We start from the raw sequence: 16,614 nt of genomic DNA, 5'->3' as shown, positions 1-16,614 counted from the left end.
TATAGATATCGGGGATGTATGGGGGGTACACTACATAACACTATAAATAAATAAAGAGATGTAGGTAAGGAATTATAAATAGAGGGGACAGGACTATTGCACATATCGGCTAATTAGATTCATTATACTGCCCTAAGTCCCAGCCATAAATTAGGCAAAGTATAGAACGACCATTGCCCCAAAGGGCAGGGTATCAAGTATAGTCTCACCCATAAAGAGGTAGCCCCACCGATGTGTCTCTCGCTGCCTTAAACCTGCCTTTAAGGCAGCGAGAGACACATCGGTGGGGCTACCTCTTTATGGGTGAGACTATACTTGATACCCTGCCCTTTGGGGCAATGGTCGTTCTATACTTTGCCTAATTTATGGCTGGGACTTAGGGCAGTATAATGAATCTAATTAGCCGATATGTGCAATAGTCCTGTCCCCTCTATTTATAATTCCTTACCTACATCTCTTTATTTATTTATAGTGTTATGTAGTGTACCCCCCATACATCCCCGATATCTATACTGATGTGTCTGTCTCTTGTGGGATTAGGATAGGGTGGGCTTTTTCCTCCCCTTTCCCTCCCCCCCTTTCTTTCCATCTACAGCACCTTGTTTTTTAATTGTGTGTGGTTTTTTCCTTATATATTTCTATGGTATTAATTATAAATCAATAAAACAAATTATTTTTATCTCAGCCATATATTCTCCAGTTCTCTTTGTTGTGTCTCATGGGATGAGATCTGTATGGGAAAGGTCGTCCGTTCCAATTTTAGGGAGGGCTCCTTTATTAATAATTTTTAAAAATTGTAGGAAACCCGTTTAATACAATATGACTGACAGTGACTGGAACAACTGGTGCTGGACAGGAGAGTGAAGGTATAGGAGGGGAAGAAGGGGAAAGAGATTTTACTTGAAATTACTTGTATTTTTTGGTTGAGGAAACTGCATGAAAATGGGTGTGGCTAACAAAATGAGTGTAGTTACTGAATGGGTGTGGTTTTCAAATGGGCGGGGTTTACAGAGAACCTGTTAAAAATTTGAATCCCACTTCTGTGTATAACTTTTTGCATTGTTGATCAATGAGGTTGTCTCAAGTTCACAAATGGGTAATATTGCATACGGATTGTAAAGACAGATTGCATTGCAATTTACCTCATATTTAAAGTCCTCCTCATGCTCAGGACCGGAGGGATTTTTTAAAATGTATAGTGTACAGATTCTTGCCTTGTATTACTGGCCACCCTGCAGTAGTGGCTGGTTCCCTAGGTAAGGAATGAGTGCTGCTAGCCGGCTCTATGCTGTGTAGTCTACTTGTGCCATTCTGAAGCTGGACATAATCCCTGGATCTGGCCAGCTTTAATCTCCCTGCGCTTCTTCCATGTTGCAGAGGCAAAGCTGTCTCCAGCAGCCATGCTGCAGGTCTGAACTGTCAATTTTCAGGAGTGCAGTGCCCCCAGCATAACGTGAAGCCGGGAGTGGGATCCACAGAGGTGGATGTACCAAAATTAAAACGTGATGGCTTGTTTGGGGACTGCATCACATATTACAATGTACTGCTCTCTTTCTGCAAAGGTTAGAGGAAGCCTTCTATGTATGAGGAAAGTCTTGTAAGGGTTAAGCTGGAAACTCTGAGCACTACTGTTCATTATCAATCTGGAGCTTTTAGCAGCTCCCACGCATTGTGCAGCTAAAAGAACCTAACTGGCACAGAAAAGATCTGCCAGGATTTTATAGTGACGTCAGTGTATCAAACACTTACACAAACTACATTATCACTCACTTTATCGGATTCTAATGAAATGGCATAGCTTGATGGTAATGTTCCGAAAGCACTGTCAAAATTCCATCACGTAAATCTGAATTTTTATACAATATATACTGAACGTTTTGGCACCCTTGAAATTGTTCCAGAAAATGAAGTAGTTATACCAGAAAATTATTGAACCTACACATGTTTTACTATACACATGTTTATTTTCTTTTTATGTATTGAAACAACACCAAAAAAAAAAACAGGAAGAAAAAGCAAATTGGGCTAAATTTCACACAAAATCCCAAAAATGGGCAATGTGATGCTCGTTCAAACTTACCTGTGTCAGTCTAACAGGTTTAGGCAATATGAAAATCACACCTGAAACCAGATAAAAAGGGGAGAAGTTGACTCTATCTTTCCATTATGTGTCTGTGTGCCACACTAAGCATAGAGAGCAGAAAGCGGAGAAGAGAACTGAGTACTTGAGAACCAAAATTGATGAAAAATATCAAGAATCTCAAGGTCCTTCTCCTGAGCTCTTGATGTTCCTTTGTCTACAGAACACAACATTACTAAGAAGTTTACAACCCATGGCACTGTAGCTAATCTCCCTAGACATGAACACCAGAGAAAATTAATGAAAGGTTGCAACTAGTGATGGGCGAACCTGAACTGTAAAGTTCAGGGCCCGTACTGGATACCTAGTATCCCTGCACAGACCTGGAACACTGAGTTCTCAGGGAACAATGTGTAACTGGTTGGATTTGGCCACCCAAATAATAAAACAGGAAAAAGAAAATGGGGAATAAAGCAGGGGCGTCAGACTTGCTGAGTCTCTCACGTGGCTGTAACGCTACTTCCGAAGCTGCTCATTACCCTCATATAATAGTTACTGCTTCCCTCACCCACCGGCAGCCCCAGCATCTGTGATTTGGTTGCAGTCAGACAGCGCCCCCACCCTGTGTAACAGCGTCTGTGATTGCTTGGAATCACACACACTGTCTGCATCTCTATAGTGGTGTAAAAATAAATAAAATTGACGTAGGGTCCTCCCTATTGTGATACCCAGCACAAATAAAACGTACAGCTACAGGCTGCAGTTCCCAGCTGTGTGAGTATCTTGGCTGTCTGTCAAAATACGAGTGACACCATGCTACTTTTATTTATTATTAAAATAATTAAACCAGCATGCCGACCCCCCCCAATTTTGATACCCAGCCGTGATAAAGCTGACCGCTGGGGGCTGGTATTCTCAGGCTGGGGAGACCCATCATTATTGGGCCCCCCAGTCTAAAAGTAGCAGCCTGGAGCCGCCCAAAGTGTCACACCCATTAGGAGCGACAATCCCTGTACTTTACTCAGCTCATTTTGCTTGCCCTGATGCTTTGGCAATCTGGGTAATCTAAGGGGTTAAAGGGGTTAATGACAGCTCACACCTACCACTAAGTCCTGGATTAGTAATGGGAGGCTTCTATGAGATTCCCCCCTGCATAAGTGAATTGAAATAAACACAAACAACAAAAAAATCCTTTATTTGAAATAAAATACAAGGAAAAACACCCCTTTTCAATCTTTTAGAAATATCCCCCCAAAAACACCCAGGTCCAACATAATCCACATGAGGTCCAACAATAATCCCTGTTCTGCTACATCCTCCCGTCACAGCGCTCGGGCACAGAACATGACCGCCTGCTCAGGCAGAGACTGACTTAGCTGCAGCTGTGAGCGGTGATGTCATTGAGTGCCCAACCTGTGACCGCAATTAAACTGACCTCAGGTGACCTCATTGAACTCAGTGACCTCACGTGAAATGAGTTCCATCAGACCTACATCTCCTGGCAGAAAATGGCATTTTTTTGCCACGAGATGCAGATGTAGGGCTGAAACTGATACACTATATTCCTGCACCAAATCTGCATCTTCTGGCAAAAAAAACAAAAACAAAACACTTTAAAACATGATTTCTTTATCGTTCCTATGGGAGACCCAGACAATGGGTGTTTAGCTTCTGCCTCCGGAGGACACACAAAGTATTACACCTAAAAGTGTAGCTCCTCCCTCTGAGCTTATACACCCCCTGGAGAACCAGATCTAGCCAGTTTATCGCTTTGTGTTCAGGAGGCATACATCCACACATGCATTCTCATCTGTTTTTTGATTTTTGGAAAGAGTTTGAAGAAAAGCGGGTCCAAGTCTGGACCCCCGGCATGTCCCTTCTCACCCCACTGTGTCGGCGGTGTTGTTAAGGGTGATTCCAAGGCTGGAGCCTTACATGCCGCGCTCCTTCACTATCCCTCCTGGGCTCTGGCTTGAAGTGGGAGCCAGCACGGTTCTCCATGCTTGGCAGGAGACCGGTCTCCATCCGCAGCCCTTCAGGATCCTGCTGGACCGGAGAACTCATCCCCAGGGACTTGGAACCCTGCGTCTCAGCAAGCTAAGTACCTGAGGCGTTTATATATTGGGGGTCCCTGTACTTTATTGTTGTGGGAGAGTGTGCTGATTGTGTTTTATGACATTTCCGGCGGGTTCTATGGCTGTCGCCTGAGAACCGCGCCGATGGTGCCTGCGCGCCGGCCGCACCGCTCAAATTTAGGCCCCGGCTTTGCCGGAGGCCTAGTTTCGGTTTCCCTGCCCTCGCATGTCACTCATGCAGAGGGACAGGCTCTGCTCCGCCCGGCGGCCGTTCTGCACAGGGGAGGGTCACTCCTCACTGCAGTGTATGTCCCCTCCCCTGTAGGTCTCTATGGCCCTCCAGATCCCGCTCTCAAGCAAGTCCCGCCCCCTCTCTTCGCTCCGGCGGCCATTTTCTCAGCGTCCCCCCTGCGATCAGTCATTGCAGCGCTGGTCTGCACCATCCCTGCTGAGGTGCTGTGCTTGGGCTTCGGGATCTGGAGGGCACACAACACCACTCCAGCGGTCTGGTAAGCCACAACCTCTGGTTGTGGACCTCTGTATATACTCTCTGGGGGTCATTCTCTGGCAGAGCCCCCACTCCAGCAGCATGTCACACACGAGGAGCAAGGCTCCAAAGCTGTATTCAGTATGCGCTGCATGTAAGCTCCTACTGCCTGAACCGAGCACCTATCCACATTGTGACGCCTGCTCTAACCTGACAGTGCCTCAGCATGGAGTCTCACTCCCAGTGGTCTCTCAGGCTGCTCCTGCTCCTGTGGCTGAACCCCCGGCTTGGGTAGAATCCTTTTCTAGGTCTATCTCCCAGTCTTTTGCCGACTCCATGGGACTTCTGTCCAGGACTTTGCTGAATATGCATCATCCCCCTTCACAGGGTGCCTCTGCTGCTAGGGGTCTCTCAGGACCGGAGCTCACAGAGGATTCATTATCTGGTCCCAGACCCCGTCCTTCTAAGAAGAGACGCAGGGTTCCCTCTCCTTCCTCGTCCCGCGGCTCTGATTCAGGAGCTGACTCGCAGGACGAGGAGGATTCCTTTACGGGGGGCTCGGAGGTTAACTCCATGTACCCCATTGATCTGTCCGAAAGTGACTCAGATGTTAGTGATTTGATTGCGTCCATTAATTCTGTACTGGATCTCAATCCGCCAGTATCAGAGGAACAACCCTCTCTGGCAGAAAAGCAACAGTTTACCTCGCCTAAAAGGGCAAAGAGTGTGTTCTTTAACCACTCCAGCTTTCAGGCCGCTGTGACCAAGCCCAGGGCCTGTCCTGACAAACGCTTCCCAAAACGTGGTTCTGATGACCGGTTTCCCTTCCCACCTGAGGTGGTCAAGGAGTGGGCTCATTCCCCAAAGGTAGACCCCCCCGGTGTCTAGACTCTCAGCCCGGACCGTTGTATCGGTGGCTGATGGCACCTCTCTTAAGGATTCCACTGACCGTCAGATTGACCTTCTAGCCAAATCTGTGTATGAAGCGGCAGGGGCCTCGTTCTCCCCGACTTTTGCAGCAGTGTGGGCTCTCAAAGCCATCTCTGCTTCTCTAGAGGAGATGCATTCCCTCGCCAGGGAATCTATGCCCGACATGGTTACCTTAACTTCCCAAGCTTCAGCTTTTTCATCCTATGCCATGTCTGCCATGCTGGAGGCTTCTCACCGCACTGCGGTGGCTTCGGCTAATTCCCTCGCTATCCGCAGGATCTTGTGGCTTCGAGAGTGGAAGGCACATGCCTCTTCAAAGAAGTACCTTGCTGGACTCCCTTTTGCTGGGTCCCGGCTGTTCGGTGAACAGCTGGATGAAATTATTAAGGAAGCTACTGGTGGGAAGAGTACTTCCATGCCACAAACTAAAACCAGGAAACCTGTCCAGGGCAGGAATCAGTCGAGGTTTCGTTCCTTTCGTTCCTCCAACTGGTCGTCCTCTAAGCCCTCGGCCTCGTCCACTAACTCAGCCAAGGACCAGAAATCCAACTGGCGCCCAAAAGCGCGTCCACAAAAGACCGCAGGAGGTGCCGCCGCCAAGGCAGCGTCCTCGTGACTATCTGCCCGCTCCAGCACCATCCTTAGTCGGTGGCAGGCTCTCCCACTTTGGCGACGCGTGGTTTCAACACGTCTCCGATCAGTGGGTGCGGGATATCATCTCCCACGGCTACAGGATAGAATTCTCTTCCAGCCCGGCAAACAGATTTTTTCTGTCAACTCCCCCCTGCTCAAAGGCCGCCGCCTTCTCTCAGGCCGTGGCGTCCTTGCAGGCCAACGGAGTAATTGTACCGGTTCCCGCCCGGGAACGGTTCAGAGGTTTCTACTCAAATCTCTTCCTAGTCCCCAAAAAGGACTGTTCCTTCCGGCCCATCCTGGATCTCAAGCTTCTCAACAAGCATGTTCAGGTGCGGCATTTTCGCATGGAGTCTCTGCGATCAGTCATTGCCTCAATGACCCAAGGGGATTTCCTGGCATCCATCGACATCAGAGATGCCTATCTGCATGTGCCAATTGCAGTGTCACACCAGCGTTGGCTACGTTTTGCAATCGGAGAGGAACATTTCCAATTCGTGGCTCTCCCCTTCGGGTTAGCCACGGCCCCTCGGGTATTCACCAAGCTCATGGCAGCAGTGATTGCGGTTCTGCACCTCCAGGGGTTGGCAGTGATTCCTTACCTGGACGACCTTCTAGTCAAGGCTTCATCCAGCGCGGACTGTCAGCGGAGTGTCTCAATCACTCTCGCCACTCTAGCCCAATTCGGGTGGCTTGTCAATCTTCCCAAATCCACTCTGACTCCGACCCAGAGTCTCATGTACCTAGGGATGCAGTTCGAGACTCTGCCGGCACTTGTGAAGTTGCCCTTAGTCAAACAGCAGTCCCTCCAACTGGCGGTGCGCTCTCTGCTGAGGCCCCGCCGTTATTCTCTCAGGCGCCTGATGCAGGTGCTGGGTCAGATGGTGGCGTCAATGGAGGCTGTTCCCTTTGCCCAGTTCCATCTGCGTCCCCTGCAGCTGGACATTCTCCGCTGTTGGGACAAGCGGCCTTCCTCCTTGCACAGGTTAGTGGCTCTGTCGACACAGACCAGGATCTCTCTTCAGTGGTGGCTTCGGCCCCTCTCTCTGTCTCAGGGGCGCTCCTTTCTGGCCCCGTCCTGGGTGATCCTCACCACGGATGCCAGTCTATCCGGCTGGGGAGCGGTATCTCTCCACCACCGAGCGCAGGGCACTTGGACTCCGTCCGAGTCAGCCCTTGCAATCAATGTGCTGGAAACCAGAGCCGTGCTTCTGGCTCTCCTAGCTTTTCACCACCTGTTGGTGGGCAAGCACATCAGAGTCCAGTCAGACAACGCGACAGCGGTTGCCTACATCAATCACCAAGGCGGGACACGCAGCCGCCTGGCAATGTTGGAGGTACAACGCATCCTTCAATGGGCGGAGGACTCCAAGTCCACCATATCCGCAGTCCACATTCCAGGCGTGGAAAACTGGGAGGCAGATTATCTCAGCCGTCAAACCGTGGACAGTGGCGAGTGGTCCCTGCACCCGGCAGTTTTTCAGTCAATCTGCCGCAAATGGGGCACTCTGGACGTGGACCTAATGGCATCCCGTCACAACAACAAAGTTCCCGTTTACGTAGCTCGCTCCCACGATCCTCAGGCATTCGCCGCGGACGCTCTGGTTCAAGACTGGTCCCAGTTTCGTCTGTCCTACGTTTTTCCCCCTCTAGCTCTCTTGCCCAGAGTCCTGCGCAAGATCAGAATGGAGGGCCGTCGAGTCATCCTCATTGCTCCGGACTGGCCCAGGCGAGCTTGGTACCCAGACCTGCTCCATCTGTCCGTAGAGGTGCCGTGGCATCTTCCGGACCGTCCAGACCTTCTCTCACAAGGTCAGTTTTTCCGCCAGAATTCTGCGGCTCTCAGATTGACGGTGTGGCTCTTGAGTCCTGGATCTTGACGGCTTCTGGTATTCCTCCTGAAGTCATCTCCACTATGACTCGGGCCCGTAAGTCTTCCTCCGCCAAGATCTATCACAGGACTTGGAAAATTTTCCTCTCCTGGAGTCGCTCTTCCGGCCATCCTCCTTGGCCTTTTTCCTTGCCGACCCTTCTGTCCTTTCTACAGTCCAGTCTGCAGCTGGGACTGTCCCTCAACTCTCTCAAGGGACAAGTCTCTGCTCTGTCAGTGCTGTTCCAGCGGCGTATCGCCTGGCTGGCTCAGGTCCTGCACCTTCATGCAGGGCGCGTCTCACATCATTCCACCTTACCGGTGGCCCTTGGACCCCTGGGACCTCAATTTGGTTCTCACGGTTTTGCAGAAACCCCCCTTTAAGCCTCTTAGGGAGGTTTCTTTGTTTCGTCTTTCACAGAAAGTGGTCTTTCTAGTGGCCATAACTTCCCTCCGGAGAGTCTCCGATTTGGCTGCGCTCTCTTCGGAGTCACCTTTTTTAGTTTTTCATCAAGATAAGGTGGTTCTCCGTTCGACTCCGGACTTTCTTCCTAAGGTCTCTCCTTTCCACCTTAACCAGGACATTACCCTACCTTCCTTTTGTCCGGCTCCTGTTCATCGCTTTGAAAAAGCGTTGCATACTCTGGTGCGTGCTCTCCGGATCTATGTGTCTCGCACCGCTGTTCTTAGGCGGTGCACCTCTCTTTTTGTGCTAACCACAGGTTGGCGCAACGGCCTCTCTGCTTCTAAGCCGACCTTAGCCCGTTGGATTAGGTCGACCATTTCGGATGCCTACCAGTGTTCTCAGGTGCCTCCCCCCGCCGGGGATCAAGGCACACTCGACCAGAGCTGTCGGTGCCTCTTGGGCTTTCAGGCACCAGGCTACGGCTCAACAAATCTGTCAGGCTGCCACTTGGACTAGCCTGCATACCTTTTCGAAGCACTACCAAGTGCATGCTCATGCTTCGGCAGATGCGAGCTTGGGCAGACGCATCCTTCAGGCGGCTGTCGCCCATTTGTGAAGTTAGGCTCCGCCTACTTCTTAGTTTTTTCTGTTTATTCCCACCCATGGACTGCTTTGAGACGTCCCATTGTCTGGGTCTCCCATAGGAACGATAAAGAAAAAGAGAATTTTGTTTACCGTAAATTCTTTTTCTTATAGTTCCGTATTGGGAGACCCAGCTCCCTCCCTGTTGCCTGTTGGCAATTTCTTGTTCCGCGTGTTATCACCGGCTGTTGTCGTGGACAGAGTCTCCGGTTGTTCCGGTTCTTGCTCTGTTCTACTTGTGGGTGGCTATTCTCCTTCAGCTTTTGCACTAAACTGGCTAGATCTGGTTCTCCAGGGGGTGTATAAGCTCAGAGGGACGAGCTACACTTTTAAGTGTAGTACTTTGTGTGTCCTCCGGAGGCAGAAGCTAAACACCCATTGTCTGGGTCTCCCAATACGGAACTATAAGAAAAAGAATTTACGGTAAGTAAACAAAATTCTCTTTTTTAAAATTGCTGTTGGGAGAAGTCATCCTTCAAAGTTTAAAAACCTGGAGCAGTTTCCAAAGAAGACTGGTCCAAAATTCCAGATGAGAGGCGTAAGAAGCTTGATGATGGTTATAGGAAGCGATTTCTTTCTTTCGGTCTTTTTTTTTTTTTTTTTTTTATATAGCGCTAACATCCGCAGCACTTTACTTATATCAGGAACACTGTCCCCATTGGGGTTCACAATCTAAATTCCCAAGCTGTATATCTTTGGATTGCAGTTATTTATTCCAAAGGGGTGTGCAACCAAATATTAAGTTCATGGTTACAAAAATCCCATTTTTGCAGTTGTCTGAAATTATATCCAACTTGCGATTTATATAAAGGGAAAAAATCGTATTTCCTCTGCAGCATATTTTTTGCCCTACTTATAGTACCTGCTACTGATAACACTAGAATATAATTTTTAATGTTTGGTCACGTTATGAAAATATCAGTTACATTAGCAGCCCAGTACCACCAACTTCTTTCCAGTGTCAAATTACATGATATTCTGCACAGAAGGGTAGGAATTAAAGTGAATCTGAAAAGAATGTAAGACTTTGTGCCAATTTCTTACATAACATATCCTTACAGTGGTTGTGAGTACCTGCCGATACTACAGTGTAGCTCCACACTGACCTCCTTGTGAAGCTGCATACATTTGTATGCAGGGACTCCTTCCAGTGACCACTGCTGGTCACCAGAGCCACCTTATGCAATTGTGTGCCCTCATTAGATGTACCTTCACAAATTGTTCTATTGAACATTGCTGCAAATTGTGAATAATATGGGTTGCTAGTCTATATACCATAGCCATGCTGTTTACATGATATGATTATTATGTCTCTCTATTATTCTTATACAGACATTGTTCAGATGCATATAGAGACCTTGGATGCTGTTCACAGGGAAAGTAAGAGGTTGCCTCCAATCCAGAAGGTTAGTATGGGGGTTTAGTCCATTATTAATTTGTGTTTATGCTTAGTAGTTGCACAATTGTTTGATATTTCCATTATTTTCTTAATTGTCTTTTATTCCTTATGCTTACTATTGTTCTCTTTTTTTTTTTTTTTTTTTATTTCTCAGCCAAAATTGTTGCGACCAACATTGTTAGTAGGCGAGGATTTGGTAATGGAAGGACTTCGAGTATATCTTCTACCAGATGGACGGGAGGAAGCTTCAGGTGGTAGTCTTGGAGGTCCACCCCTGCTCCCTGCTGAAGGGGCGCTGTTCCTCACTACTTATCGTTGCATCTTTAAGGGTACTCCAGTGGACCCATTAGGTGAGCTTAGTTTTGTTTTGTTTTTTTTCTCTTCTATATAGCTACACAATTTGTCACTTTAATTGTTAGTGTTTATGTAGTTTCCAATTAGTTCCAATTATTTTATTTCTCTACAAGTACTGGATTATAGAGTATCCTTCGGTTTATCTCTGTCCTTTGTGTTAATGGTTATTGAATGTAAAGGAAACATTTGTAGTGTGAACCTACAGTGTTGTTCCTCATCTCTACTATTCATGGCTACCTTAAGCTACATTTACACTGAAAGATTATTGTGAAATGCACATTCTTAAGTAATCTTTTAGTGTAGATATGCTGAACCAGCAAAACACACTTTTTTTTTTGGATGCAGTGATCTTTTGGATTTCATTAAAGATCATCATTCTCAGCGATGCGTCGTTCTGTGTAAACAGGACTCTCACTGCTAACTATGGCAGCCTATGTGCACTGAGCGACCTAGTGGTGAACTCAATGCATGTCATATACAGTGGTCTGATTACTCAATGCACGTCATATACAGTGGTCTGATTACTGAATGCACGTCATATATAGTGGTCTGCCTGTGTTAACAGGCTATTAAATGACTGCCGATCAGTATATTTATGTGACGGTGGTCATGTACATGGACCAAACAGTGGCACTGAAAGGACTTTTATTGAATGTACGTAAAGAAATAGGGATTAGATAAAAGGGAGTATGACTGTGTGGAATAATATACTTTTAATCAAGACTATTTGCAAAGTTGCTTCATTTTTAAGCAAGGTCCAAGGTTACAAAAAACATTTCTTGAAGAAACAGCTGCACACCTATCCATGAGTGGTAGTTGGTATTACATCTCGATCTGGATAACCACAATGGGGCTGATCTGCAATACAAGACACTACCTATTGTTGCATGTGTTGCTGTTTCTGAAAGATGCCAACCATTGGACAAGTTACCAAATTAAATTTTATGCTATATTACATTCATTCTCAGTATAAGCATGTGCACATCTAGACTCTCGTGAGAGAAAAAGAAAAGATTACAAAAATGTGTACTGAAATTGTGATATTTTGTGTTTTTTTTAATTTAGTGGCTGAACAAACAGTCGTGCGATCCTTCCCTGTTGCATCTCTGACGAAGGAGAAGAAAGTCAGTGTCCCGGCCCATCTGGACCAGTATGTGCAGGAAGCTCTTCAGCTGCGCTCTTGTACTTTCCAGGTCAATGTTTAACGGTGTTATTTTACTGTGATAAAAAGCGACATCTACTTCTGGTTCATTTGCACAATGCTTGTTCTGGAGAACTGTCCTGATTATTGTATTACTTGGTGCCTATTATATATCTTTGTACAACAACCTAAGTTTGAGGCATAATCATTGACACAAATCCTGATGGATTTATGAGCTTCATTCATTACACCACCTCATGGTAACATTTGACTCTTCATTGTACTTCAGTGCATCAATGTTATTGATGCCACTCTTTACACATGATGATGTTAAGCGGGCTTTACACGAGACGATAGATTGTGCGATATGTTGTTGGGGGTCACGGTTTTCGTGACGCACATCCGACATACCGCACGACGTGGTTTCGTGTGACACCTCCTAGTGACGCAGTATCGCTCACAAATCGTGAGTCGTGTACTCGTCGCTAGGTTTCATAAAATTGTTTAATTAAAATGGCGGCGGTAGTTCATCGTTTCCGTGGCATCACACGTTGCTCCGTGTGATACCACGGGAACTATGAACAACAGCTTTACCTGCCTCCCGCGGCACCCGACGGCTTAATGGAAGGAAGGAGGTGGGCGGGATGTTTACATCCCGCTAATCTCCGCCCCCTCCGCTTCTATTGGCCGCCTGCCGTGTGACGTCGCTGTGACGCCGAACGTCCCGCCCACTCCAGGAAGTGGACGTTCGTCGCCCACAGCGAGGTCGTCCGGAAGGTAAGTACGTGTGACGGGGGTTCAACGAGTTTGTGCGCCATGGGCAACTAATTGCCCGTGACGCAAAAACGACTTGTGCGGGTACGATCGATTGTGCAATCGCACAATCTATCGTCTCGTGTAAAGCAGGCTTTAGAGTCATGAACGGTCCATCAGTAGTGAAGTTAGTAGTGATCCTATCATCTGATCATTGATATATGTGTTTGAGTATATAACTAGTAGCTCTGACATTTGTGATAGGTATTGTACCACCACTTGCTTTAGAACTCCATTTCTTTGTCGCTCCATTGGGAGACCCAGACAATTGGGTGTATAGGCTATGCCTCCGGAGGCCGCACAAAGTATTACACTTAAAAGTGTTAAGCCCCTCCCCTTCTGCCTATACACCCCCCGTGCTCCCACGGGCTCCTCAGTTTTTTGCTTTGTGCGAAGGAGGTCAGACACGCACGCACAGCTCCACAGATTGGTCAGCAGCAGCTGCTGACCATGTCGGATGGAAGAAAAGTGGGCCCATATAGAGCCCCCAGCATGCTCCCTTCTCACCCCACTCTTATCGGTGGTGTTGTAAGGTTGAGGTATCCATTGCGGGTACGGAGGCTGGAGCCCACATGCTGTTTTCCTTCCCCATCCCCCTCAGGGCTCTGGGTGAAGTGGGATCCTATCGGTCTCCAGGCACTGAGACCGCGCTTCATCCACAACTCCTGTGGAGCCTGCTGGATAGGAGCCGGGTATCGTTCAGGGACATGGCCCTGCTACTTGGAGGTACTCTGTATCCCTGTGGGGACAGCGCACAGCAACACTCCAGCTTTGCTGGGTGTGCTAGTGCACCGGGGACCACGGTGCTGACCGGGTTAATATGTGCCATTACACACTCAGCGTTGCTGAGTGTGTTTATGTATAGGGACTGCCGCACTGACCGCCGCGGCCATGGAAACACTGCGGCGCGGCTGGGACTTGTAGTGCGCCGGGGACTTTCACGCCGGCCGCGCTTTTACGGCGGCCGCGTTTATTACTAGAGTCCCCGGCTTTTTGCGGCCTAGTTTCCTTTCCTCCCGCCCACAGCCCTGACAGGCAGGGGAAGGGCGGGACGCTGCACAGAACGAGCAGCACTGAGGGCTGGAGCATGCTTTGCATACTCCACCCCTCTCACTGTGCACAGTGCGGGCACCAGTTCCCGCTCTTTCTGGGTCACGCCCACGGCTCCCTCCTCTCCTCAGGACGCCGGCAGCCATTCCTGTCAGCTCCTCGGACGCTGCAGAGGGGGACAAAGTCTGGGAGACCCAGGCAGGGACTCTGGTGGCCTCACAACCGCTTTAGGCGGGTGGTAAGCAGCACCTGTGGTGCTAGCCCCATTGTGCAGTAGTGTAACATTATATGTTTATGGTATATATGTTTTACACTGTATGGTGCACAGTTGATTTCTGGCTATATACCCTATTGTGTTACTCAGGGAAGATAATAGCATGGCGCCCACGAAAGGCAGGGGTGCCAAAACACAGGATTATTATGTTGCCTGCGCCGCATGTACGACCCCGCTACCGGCAGGTTCCACGGACCCTCATTGTGTGCACTGTTCGGCCCCTGTGGCACTTACTCAGCCAGAGCCTCTGCTAAGAGGGGCCCAGGGGGAGCCACCTGCTGACACTGTCCAGGTGACGGGGACGGAGTTTGCAAAACTCTCTGAGACTATGGCTAAGATACTAGAAGCCTTGCAGTCCAGGCCGGTATCTCAGCACAGGGACTCTGTTGAATCTTTGTTCCCTGGCCCACCTCAGCTGGACCAACAATGTCCTCCCGGGGTATCTCATGGATCCCAGGCTGAGGGTTCTGACACAGACCCCAGCCCCAGACCGACTAAGCGAGCTCGCTTAGATTTTCCCTCGACATCATCATATTGTGCAGGGTCTCAGAGGGGGGAATCTCTGGTTGATGATGCGGAGACAGCTGATCAGGATTCTGATCCTGAGGCCGCTCTCAATCTTGATACTCCGGACGGGGACGCCATAGTGAACGACCTTATTGCGTCCATCAATCGTATGTTGGATATTTCTCCCTCAGCTCCTCCGGTGGAGGAGTCAGCTTCTCAGCAGGAGAAATTCCGTTTCAGGTTTCCCAAGCGTACACCGAGTATGTTTCTGGACCACTCTGATTTCAGAGAGGCAGTCCAGAATCACCATGCTTGTCCAGATAAGCGTTTTTCTAAGCGCCTTAAGGATACACGTTATCCTTTTCCCCCTGACGTGGTCAAAAGTTGGGCTCAGTGTCCCAAAGTGGATCCTCCAATCTCCAGACTGGCAGCTAGATCCATACTTGCAGTGGAAGATGGGGCTTCACTCAAAGATGCCACTGACAGGCAGATGGAACTCTGGTTGAAATCCATCTATGAAGCTATCGGCGCTTCTTTTGCCCCAGCGTTCGCAGCCGTATGGGCGCTACAAGCTATCTCAGCAGGTCAAGCGCAAATTGACGCAGCCACACGCACGTCCGCGCCACAGGTGGCGTCCATAACCACTCAGACGTCGGCATTTGCGTCTTACGCTATTAATGCTGTCCTGGACTCTGCGAGCCGTACGGCGGTTGCAGCCGCCAATTCGGTGGTACTCCGCAGGGCCTTGTGGCTACGGGAATGGAAGGCAGATTCTGTTTCCAAAAAGCGCTTAACCAGTTTGCCAATTTCTGGCGACCGATTGTTTGGCGAGCGTTTGGATGAAATCATCAAACAATCCAAGGGAAAGGATACATCCTTACCCCAGCCCAAACCGAACATACCCCAACAGAGGAAGGGGCAGTCGAGGTTTCGGTCCTTTCGGGGCGCGGGCAGGTCCCAATTCTCCTCGTCCAAAAGGCCTCAGAAAGATCAAAGGAACTCTGACGCATGGCGGTCTAAGTCACGTCCTAAAAAGGCCACCGGAGGTGCCGCTACCAAAGCGGCTTCCTCATGACTTTCGGCCTCCTCACTCCGCATCTTCGGTCGGTGGCAGGCTCTCCCGCTTTTGCGACGCCTGGCTGCCACGGGTAAAAGACCGTTGGGTGAGAGACATTCTGTCTCACGGTTACAAGATAGAGTTCACCTCTCGTCCCCCGACTCGATTCTTCAGGTCATCCCCGCCTCCCGAGCGAGCCGAGGCTCTTCTGCAGGCGCTGGGCACTCTGAAGGCAGAAGGAGTGGTGGTCCCTGTTCCTCTTCAGCAACATGGCCACGGTTTTTACTCCAACTTGTTTGTGGTCCCAAAGAAGGACGGGTCTTTCCGTCCTGTCCTGGACCTGAAACTTCTCAACAAACACATAACGACCAGGCGGTTCCGGATGGAATCCCTCCGCTCCGTCATCGCCTCAATGTCCCAAGGAGATTTCCTTGCATCGATCGATATCAAAGATGCTTATCTCCACGTACCGATTGCTCCAGAGCACCAGCGCTTCTTGCGCTTCGCCATAGAAAACGAACACCTGCAGTTCGTGGCACTGCCGTTCGGCCTGGCAACAGCCCCACGGGTTTTCACCAAGGTTATGGCTACTGTAGTAGCGGTCCTCCACTCTCAGGGTCACTCGGTGATCCCTTACTTGGACGATCTGATCAAGGCACCCTCCCAAGAGGCATGCCAACACAGCCTCGACGCTACCCTGGAGACTCTCCAGAGTTTCGGGTGGATCATCAATTTTCCAAAGTCAAATCTGACACCGGCCCAATCGCTCACATACCTTGGCATGGAGTTTCATACCCTCTCAGCGATAGTGAAGCTTCCGCTGATCAAGCAGCGGTCACTACAGACAGTGGTACAATCTCTCCTTCAAGGCCAGTCACACCCCTTGAGGCGCCTCA

At 49.1% G+C, this 16,614-nt stretch overlaps 1 protein-coding gene across 7 annotated transcripts in view; it reads left to right on the top strand.

Moving 5' to 3' along the window:
• SBF1 (SET binding factor 1) overlaps positions 1 to 16,614 on the top strand; it is a 209,865-nt gene that overhangs the window by 143,382 nt on the left and 49,869 nt on the right. For all 7 annotated transcript variants that reach the window (XM_075345423.1, XM_075345422.1, XM_075345421.1 and 4 more), the window contains 3 exons: positions 10,456 to 10,529; positions 10,677 to 10,872; positions 11,942 to 12,069. In XM_075345423.1, the coding sequence (XP_075201538.1) occupies positions 10,456 to 10,529; positions 10,677 to 10,872; positions 11,942 to 12,069 (398 nt within the window). The remainder of the gene's footprint in view (positions 1 to 10,455; positions 10,530 to 10,676; positions 10,873 to 11,941; positions 12,070 to 16,614) is intronic.

This window comes from Anomaloglossus baeobatrachus, chromosome 4, assembly GCF_048569485.1.
Source record: "Anomaloglossus baeobatrachus isolate aAnoBae1 chromosome 4, aAnoBae1.hap1, whole genome shotgun sequence".
Classification (NCBI taxonomy): Eukaryota; Metazoa; Chordata; class Amphibia; order Anura; family Aromobatidae; genus Anomaloglossus; species Anomaloglossus baeobatrachus.
Note: the sequence above shows the minus strand (reverse complement) of the source record. Positions and strands in the feature narration are given on the sequence as shown.